Source organism: Bidens hawaiensis, unplaced genomic scaffold (genome assembly GCF_021521415.1).
Source record: "Bidens hawaiensis isolate Kalapana, Puna unplaced genomic scaffold, B.hawaiensis_p1.1 tig00041166_1, whole genome shotgun sequence".
Lineage (NCBI taxonomy): Eukaryota > Viridiplantae > Streptophyta > Magnoliopsida > Asterales > Asteraceae > Bidens > Bidens hawaiensis.
The window spans coordinates 66509-76498 of record NW_027505701.1 but is presented as its reverse complement, the minus strand read 5'-3'; the positions used below and the strand labels follow the sequence as shown (position 1 = coordinate 76498).

The window sequence follows — 9990 nt, the reverse complement described above, 5'->3', positions numbered from 1 at the left end:
ATAGCTAATAATACGAAATAATGCACTTATGTATTTAACTGTGGTATTTTCGAACTAATAATAGTTCATATTCAGGTAGGAAATGATATTAGAGTGCATTGTTGGACATCCTTTAAGGTACTCAAAGAATGAATCTTGTCTATAGTAAAATGTCTCAACATCTTTTAGATTTACTTTGATGGATTGATATAATTACAAATATACTCGAACTGTAGGTCGAGCAATAATCGCATCATGTCAGGGTATTTCAAAAATTCTCCTTCTAAAAGTTCTGCAGTTTCTCTCGATGATGTATACATCATCACTGTAAACTGTGATTATATGAACTTTTAAAAATAAGATTTTGATAAAAGTATCGCTAATTACACCCAACTTATCTCCCTCTTTATCAAAATATTTCTTGATTTTGTACCACGTGCAATCCTTCTATTTTAGTTCATACGCATTTTCTTAACCTCATAGAACATTTATTGATGTTTTCATACCAATGCTTAAGCGTTTTCAATCCATCACAAAGTTCTTTCCATCTTAACCAATTATTGATGTGCGTTCACTCCTCATGAATTTTGCTACATGAAGTTGCTCGTTTGACACATCAATTTCTATATCATATATCAAAACCCATATTGTACCATTCTTTATTTATTAAGATACGATAATCATTAGGTACAATTTCTTCTATGTATGCTTATTGATACACAAGAATTACATCATTATGATTTTTTAATTAATATTTCAAGCATTCTTAGAAACTCTCCAGGAGTTCCATTATATTCAACATATTCAATAATCATAACATATTCAAATATGCTTCTATACACAACAATCATTATGTTCTCGAGAACTTACTTTACATGAATTGGTAATTCAAATCCTTCATAGCTTTTCTTGTAAATTTCCGGTATCAACTGAATCACAATATTTATTAGACGCATATCAATTCACTCTTCGTATTACCAGACTATTTAGGTATCAGAAAGTAATTGCTTTCACCATTGGAGAATGTGTCTCCTCAGAATCAATCATGGATCTTTGCAAAATATTTATGCCATCAACTTTGCCTTATATCACTTAATTGCATTTTTCATAACTCATACAAAAGATCCGTTTGTATCTAACACAATTTACAAGTTTAGTTATATGGAGTGTTGGTCCAAAAAACTTTCCGTTATTTGGAGAATTCAACTCTGCCCTATTTGCGTCTTTCTACTTTGGCCAATCAAAATTTTCATAGGCAGATCTTAAATCTTGATCCTCATCATTTTCAAGCGCTATATTATATACAAAATTATAACGACGTCGATTTTATTTCGATTCCATAAATCTCATAGACATGATAATACATATTTATTGAGTGCATTTTGTTTTCAGGTACCTGAGGTTCTTAAAAAACCATTATGTCTATTGTCTTTTAAGAGACCTTTCTACTGTACCTCGACTTGATCATCTTTATAACTTGCTCCAATTTCGAGGAAATTTTACCTTTGGAACCAATTAGTCTACAACGCTTCATGCGTACGTTAGACTCATTATCAATATGTGATTATCCTTCTTGGACAATAATATTAATTGGAGCTTTAGTAGCTGTTACAGGTGTCTTAGCTAGACACTTTGTTTTTTGGTCAGTGAATCGTCTAATAATTGATTCGTTAATCTTTATACATGAATTATTCTTTGAACTTTTAGTTCATATAATTTAGTTTGAGGATCAATGATAATTCATTCCAACTAAATTCATTTTTCAACTGCTTTATATCTGCCCCTAATGTTGGGAATCTTGATTTACTAAAGTGAAAACCAATGAGTCATAAGCACATATCTCATTAATGGCTCTAAGTATTTAATCATATGTAGTATTTAATACCGACATAAATCCCCAACTTCCTTTGTGGTCTCATCTTTGTGCGTTATGGTAGATTAATTTTAGCATATAACACACACGAAATATTAGATGAGAAATACTTAGTTACTGACCTAAACCAATTGCAATGGGGAGGAAGTATCATAACTTGTTGGCTCGATGTGAATGCATGTAAATTGATAAATACCCAAGTAAAACATGAACTTTTTCTCTCATGATCATTGGCATTGCAACCAATTGTAAACGTTTGACGATTGTCTCAACAAAGTCAATTCATCTATTAATAGTGATTTACCGAAATAAATATGAAAATCTAGAATATTGTGCTTGCTATCTCATTAGCTAAGCCACAAATCACACAAACTTCATGTTGTGAAATTGAAAACCATTTAGACGATGCATCGATTTTAAAACACTAAATGGTATCATGTTAGGATATGTGTATCATTTTCTCAATTCCAAGACATTTAGGAATTCACACACTCCTTCAGTTGGTAAATAAATAATTCCACTTGAGAGCAATATTACATGTATAATTATTAGAAAGAATCTTTTGGTTCTTTAATAAATTTCACATCATTAACTCAGTATGGTCTAGCTGGTCATGCCATTTAATAATCATGATTCATAAGCTTTAGTTTTATAATCGTATATGTATTATGCTTCTTTCACGCAAGACTATAAATATGAGAGAACATTGTATTATCATTTCAAGGGATTATGTGATTTGACTTTTGTATTTTCACATTTTATTCTCATATATGATCAATCCTTGTCACTTATGGTGGTCGATCTCATTATTAGCATGACCATCATTATAATTCCTGATGCTAGACTGTCGCTATCTAGTCAAAAACAAATAAATCAGTGTCCTAATCACCTTAAACTATTCAGGGTAAGTAGGGTGTCGAACCACGAGGAGTATGTGGTCAGTGTAAAGTGAAATCAATTCCTGATATTATGAAGTAGTTCAATTAAAGTGCTGATCACACTAGCAAACAGTTTATATTTTTATAATAAGCAAACAAGCAATCACGTATTCAATCGATTAACAAAGACAAATCACACCCGAGAATTCAAGTAAGCAAACAAACAGCAATCTCATGCAATTTAACAGATAAACTATCCTGTGTCAACTACAGACTGACTAACCGGTTAAACCTTAAGCATCCACGCTCGCTAACACACGGCACTGGTTATCAAACGGTCCCTGCCAGTGTGACTCAACTAAGGGCAAACGTATGCTTTCTCGCAATTAACAGGTCAAAACAATCCTATAAACAATAGCAACTGGCACAATAATCGTTCTGATCGAAATAAACCTAAACTGACGTTGTGCACAATAATACTAGACATCAATACTCATAGATTAACATCAAGATAATTACAATCAATCGTTCTAGTACATGAGAAATAACTGAAAGATTACAAACTATACATCCCGGGTATGACTCGAAGTATCTAGCCGCATCTCGGCATCTCTCGAGCTTCGGTTATGATGGATAGGATCATGTACGGGGCCTTGAGATGAATGGAAGTGATGGTGGACGGCTATTCTCCTCCAAAAATGCTCTGGAAACTCGATAATGGAGTCTAGGGTCGTCAAAACGTAATATATAATAAAAACCCTAACTTTCACGATTCTGGGGACCATCGCGTAGCGCGATGGTCTCCTTCCCTGGTCCATCGCGCTACGCGATGGACCAAAAGTCAACGCAGTCAATAATGAAGGGCATCGCGTAGCGCGATGCCCAGTCTTCCATACCCATCGTGCTACGCGATGGGTGGCTTCACGATTCCATACCGATATGAAACATGTATACCTGTCCCCTTGACTCGTTATCCCCGCCTAAACGATTCCATTTTCAACTTCTCATTTTAAAAACATTTGTCGGGAAAACTATCGAGAAGCTGAAAAACCAACCATGACCAAAAACCTCTAACTTGGCATTAATAGCAATAAGTGACAGTTAACAACTTAAGTTTCTGAATACTCTTCGAGGTACTATCGGGCTAAAAATTTTCAAATTTTCCCCCCATCCCCACACTTGAGGTTGACATTGTCCTCAATGTTAAAATAATAAAAACCATTAATAATCATTTGAGGGACGGGGTTGAACATACAGTTTAGTACTCGAAAACTCGGGGAACAAATGTGATGGGTTGAAGCAACTTATACAATTACAGTTTTAACAACTAAAATAAAAACAACAAAATAGTTTATGAAACCGAAATCACCTGATAATCACGACAATGCAATGCTAAACTCGGCCCATAACTCTCAGCACACTCGTGACACACGTCTCCATTTCCGACTAATACTGAATAATCAAATCTGCACAAATCTCGAGACATGTATAAGCAACCACTCACAAGTATAACGATTTAGGTCTTTCGAGAGTTACAATTATTATATTATAAAAACATTACCGAGCCGAGTTATTCAGTTTCATAAAAAATTTTGTTAACCAATTAAAAATAATAAAAGACCTACGAAATCACGATTGCATTTACGTATGCAACAAGCCCTTTAAACCCCCGATAGCCCGGGTGGACGAGTGGGTCTCGTGAGGGTTTATAGCAAACACAACCACAAAGTTCCAAAAGCAACACAATCAAATATACAAAAATATACAAATATACAAACCATACACAACAGACAAACATCACAAGATGTGGAAAGGCGGTGGTGGGATGTGGTGATACATATATATAAAATAAATATTATTATTATTATTATTAATTATTTATTTAATTTTTATTTATTTATTTATTTTTATTGTGGTGATACATATATATAAAATAAATATTATTATTATTATTATTATTATTAATTATTTATTTAATTATTTTTATTATTTATTTTATTTATTTATTTTTTTAGGACCAATCGCGTAGCGCGATGGGTCATGGGGGTAAGCGTCGCGCTACGTGACCCAAATTAATCAGATTAGTGTTTGGCTACCATCGCGTAGCGCGATGGTGGCTGGTCTAGCGTCATCGCGCTACGCGATGACGTCAGACGTCTGGGATATCTTAGCAACCATCGCGTAGCGCGATGGTTAGCCGTCCAGGGTCATCGTGTAGCGCGATGGTCCCCAATGAATAGAAAGTTTTTCCAATTTTTTGGTCGGGCATTTTCCGACCCGGTCACTTTTCGACATCCCGACATCTCCCTGAACACGTTTCCGAAGTCGGAATTTGTAATACGTACCTGGAACGCCGTGAATTTGACCAAAAGCTTACTGAACCTCCATGATGCACACTTCACCAAAATCCTCCCCACACTTGGACTTTGCTACACAAAACTCGAGACAAAAGTCAAACAACGTCTCAACAAAACGAAAATAAACTGGAACATACTTACAAACCCCGGGTTGCCTCCCGGTCAGCGCTGAATTGCGTGTCTACAGCTCGACAATGCCTCGAATGTGTCAATTATCTTCATAAACCGGTGAGGTCACAATGAAACTCACCGATTCTTTGTTCATTTTGTGAATGTCTTCCATCTCCAAATATGGCTTCAACCTATAGCCATTTACCACTTGTCGAATGTGGTCATCAAAATCCTCAATCTCGAATTGCCCGTGATTACCAACTCCAACAATCACAAACGGTCCCGTCCACTTACTCTTCAACTTACCCGGGAAAAGCTTCATCCTAGTGTTGTATAACCATACCTTTTGACAAATCTCAAAGCTTTTCAATCGCATCTTCACGTCATGAACTTTCTTCATTTTCGCCTTGTAAGCTGATGCACACTCATACGCTTCATCCCGAAACTCCTCGATCTCGCACAACGCTAATTTCCTAGCTTTACCTGCATCATCATAGCTAGTGTTAACTTCCTTAGTAGCCCAATAAGCACGTTGTGCAATCTCAACCGGTAAATGGCAATCCTTTCCATACACAAGTCTATATGGTGTGGTTCCAATCGGCGTTTTAAAAGCGGTTTGGTAGGCCCATAAGGCGTCGGTCAACTTAGTTGACCGATCCTTCCGGTCCGTCCGAACAGTTTTTTGTAAAATCTGTTTAATCTGCCGATTTGAAACCTCAACTTGTCCACTCGTTTGTGGATGGTAAGGCGTTGCAATTCTATGATCCACCCCATATCTTTTAAACAACTTTCCAAATTTAAAATTTTTTAAATGAGAATTCCCGTCACTAATTATAGTTCGGAGGATTCCAAACCTTGAAAAAATGTTGCTTTGCACGAAATTACAAACTACAGAGTGATCATTTGTCCTAGTAGCTATCGCCTCGACCAATTTAGAGACGTAATCAACAGCCACTAGGATGTATAAATTACCGTACGAGTTTGGGAATGGGCCCATGAAATCGATTCCAAACACATCAAAGATATCAATTACTAGGATCGGTTTCAAGGGCATCTCATCCCTCTTGGAGATACTCCCGAGTTGTTGACACTTCAAACAACGTGTCGCGAACTCGTGAGCATCTCGAAACAGTGTTGGCCAATAAAAACCACTAGTTAACACTTTTCTCGCGGTTTTCTGTCCGCTAAAATGACCATCACACGCAGATGAATGCGCGTGCTCCAACACTGATCTAACATCCTCCTCCGGTATGCATCGCCTAATCATCTGATCAGCTCCAATCTTAAACAGATCGGGGTCATCCCAAATATACTGCTTCGCCTGTGACACCAAATGTTTATTCTTCCTCCTTGGCCAATGTTCGGGCAAATCACCTGCAACTTTAAAATTGACAATATGAGCAAACCAAGGGTTTTGGGAAACCGCCAAAATCTGTTCGTCGGGGAAGGACTCATTAATGGGCCCGTCCCAGTCTCCATCCTCTAACACAATCTGGGACAGATGATCTGCTACGACATTTTATGTTCCCTTTTTGTCCCGGATTTCCAAATCAAATTCCTGCAATAACAAAACCCATCTGATCAACCGGGGTTTTGCATCTTTCTTGTCCATGAGGTACCTAATTGCAGAATGATCAGAATAAACAATTAGTTTGCTACCCAATATGTAAGAACGGAATTTGTCCAAAGCTTACACTATAGCGAGCAACTCCTTCTCAGTTGTGATATAATTCAACTGAGCGTCTGAGAGGGTCTTGCTCGCATAGTATATAGAAATGGGTTTCTTCTCAACCCGTTGACCCAAAACAGCCCCGATTGCATAATCACTCGCGTCACACATAATTTCAAAAGGCAATTTCCAGTCCGGTGATTGCAAAATCAGGGCTTCCACTAACTTCTGTTTCAGAATGTCAAAGGCCTTAGCACATTCCTCATTAAAATCAAATGGGACATCCTTTAACAATAGGTTACATAAGGGTTTGGTGATATCACTAAAGCCTTTAATAAACCTTCTATAAAACCCGGCGTGCCCGAGGAAAGATCTAATGCCTTTGACATTTTTGGGATGAGGTAGGGTGGAAATAACTTGAACCTTAGCTCGGTCCACCTCGATCCCACGACTCGACACAACATGGCCCAATACAATCCCTTCCTGGACCATAAAATGGCTCTTTTCCCAACTAAGAACCAAATTTGTTTCAACACATCTTTCTAATACTCTTTCGAGCTGATGTAAACAAGATTCAAAAGATGTGATAAAAATTGAGAAATCATCCATGAAGATTTCTAAGGACTCCCCCACCATATCGGAAAAAAATGCTCATCATACACCTCTGAAAGGTGGCGGGGGCATTACACAGTCCGAATGGCATTCGCCTAAATGCGATGGTCCCATACGGGCATGTGAACGTAGTCTTTTCCTGATCTTCAGGATGAATAGCTATCTGGTTATAACCCGAATAACCATCTAAAAAACAATAGAACTTTTGACCTGATAGCTTTTCCACAATCTGATCGATAAACGGAAGCGAAAAGTGATCTTTCAATGTTGCCGTGTTCAGTTTTCGATAATCAATGCAAATACGCCACCCGGTTACCGGCCGGGTGGCAACCTTGTTACCTGAGTCGTCCTTGACGACTTGGATGCCCGCCTTCTTTGGGACTTTCTGAGTCGAGCTCACCCATGTGCTGTCTGAAATGGCAAAAACAATTCCAGCATCGAGCCACTTCAGCACCTCCTTCTTCACAACTTCCCGCATGTTCGGGTTCAACCGTCTCTGTGCATCATGCGCGGGTTTCACATCCGGACCTGTCAAAATTTTGTGCATAGCTATCGAGGGACTAATCCCTTTCAGATCCGCGATGGTCCACCTGATCGCCTCCTTATTCGCAACCAGCACCTTCAGCAAAGCAAATTCCTGTTCGAAAGACAAGTTAAAAGCTATAATAACAGGCAATGTATCATTCTTACCCAAAAACGCGTATTTCAGATGCCTTGGTAGCTCCTTCAGTTCGACTTTCGGTGCTTCCTGTAAAGATGGTTTCAACCCGGTATCGATCTTCTCGGGGAGCGGTTCCACCTGAACCGACCACGGGGGTTGATCTAAAGCTGCAACCTCTAGCTTCTTCTCCTCCTCTTCCAGCTGCTTATCAGTCTCCACCTGTAACCTGTCAAACATAAAGCACGTCTCCGTTGTGCCATCCGTGTCCACGACCGAGTCGTATAACGGAATGCACTTGTCAATGATATCCGCCATAAAGCATTCATCATCAACCGGAGAATTATTTACATGTGTGAAAACATTAAGTCTAAGCTTATGGTTACCAAATGCCACGTCTACAATACCGGTTCGACAATCGATTTTGGCATTTGTGGTGGCCAAAAGTAGCCTACCGAGGATAACCGTGGGTTGTTTGGTTCTCTCACCCGAAACATAATTGAGAACCAAAAAGTCAACTGGGTAGTAAAAATCTACCACCTTAACGATCACGTCATGTAACATTCCCCGGGGAAGTTTCAGTGTCTGGCCCGCGAGAACAACCGTAGTCGCGACTGCCCGAAGCGGACCGAAGTCATACTGATCGTACAGACTTCCCGGGAGGATGCTAATGCTATCTCCAAGATCTAGGAGTGCCCGTGTCATTTTAAAATCACCCACCTGAATGGATATAATGGGCGTTCCCGGATCTTGTAGCTTTGTGGAAGAGCACCCGAAAGAATTGCACTCACATTATCTTTTAAATCAATCTGTTTAGGGATCTTTCGGTTCCATTTCTGTGTGCACAAATATTTCAAGTACTTCGCATAGGCGGGAACTTGTTTTATGGCATCTAAAAGAGGAATGTTAATTTTAACCTATCTAAACGTTTCCCACATTTCTTCCAGCTGTGGGCCCCGCTTAGATGCCATTTTCGCCTTTGATGGCGACAACAAGGCATCGGGATAGGGGACGGTTTTAGCCTTCCCCGTGTCCTTAGAATTGTTGTTACCATCATTCAGAACCGGTTCGTTTATTTTAATTTCACTTTTATTATTTTCAATTAAAACCGGTTCTAGTTCGTCGTCACTGACGACTGTTTCATCAATATCTTCCACCACCCCATCGACCCGAGATGGTGGACCCTCAACCTTATTATCATACTTTTTCCCATTTCTTAAAATACTTACCTGATTGACGTGCTTTTTGGAACTCGAACTCGAACTGAGGTGCTGCGGTGGTATCACTCGGTAACTGACCCGCAGTTTTCTGCAACTTTGCCATGTCTGCTGCGAGCTGACCAATCTGTTTTGATATTGCTTCTGCTAACTTGTCTCCAACTCGAACTGTCTCTGCGTTTCCTTCTGATTATCAGTCACGACCTTCAACAACGCATCTAACTTTGAATGTATTAACTCATCTGAATTTCCCAAACTACCCTTCTGCTGGTCCTGATTCTGATTACCTGACAAACTGTTACCCCGGGTAACCATATCTGTTATATCCCCGACTGTTATACTGACTGTTCGAACCACCCTGTCGGTAGCTGTTCTGCTGTCGGTTCTGACTGGACCCCTAAAAATTCGGGTTCGACTGGTTTGACGTGTTCCCGTATTTGAAATTCAGGTGATTTCTTAGGCCCGGGTGATAAGTGTTCGAATTGAACCCTTGGCCCTTGGACTCCCCGTACGCGTAAGTGACTTCCTCCTCGTCGGTATACTCGTCATCATCAACCCGGGGCAATCTTCAACCTTATGCCCCAACTCGCCACAATCTGAACAAACTAGGAATTTCACCCCGACTTTACAAACATC

General features: G+C 39.2%; 1 protein-coding gene across 1 annotated transcript; it reads right to left on the bottom strand.

The window, feature by feature from the left end:
• Window positions 1–5295: 5295 nt before the first annotated feature.
• Window positions 5296–9669, bottom strand: LOC143614819 (uncharacterized). The gene is made up of 7 exons (XM_077088140.1): window positions 9642–9669; window positions 9367–9540; window positions 7880–8535; window positions 6893–7152; window positions 6772–6817; window positions 6361–6690; window positions 5296–5898 (listed from the first exon to the last, which is right to left on the bottom strand). The coding sequence occupies exons 1-7, from the start codon at window positions 9667–9669 to the stop codon at window positions 5296–5298; spliced, it is 2097 nt and encodes a 698-aa protein (XP_076944255.1).
• Window positions 9670–9990: the final 321 nt, after the last annotated feature.

What these genes read in the sequence shown, in the direction of transcription:
- LOC143614819 (XM_077088140.1), bottom strand. Translation starts at nt 9,669, where the DNA reads ATGGTTACCCGGGGTAACAGTTTGTCAG. An exon ending in CCATTTCAGACAGCACATGG is followed by an intron (nt 7,153 to 7,879) that starts GTGAGCTCGACT and finishes CTATTGTTAAAG; the next exon opens with GATGTCCCATTTGATTTTAA. An exon ending in AACCCCGGTTGATCAGATGG is followed by an intron (nt 6,691 to 6,771) that starts GTTTTGTTATTG and finishes CATCTGTCCCAG; the next exon opens with ATTGTGTTAGAGGATGGAGA.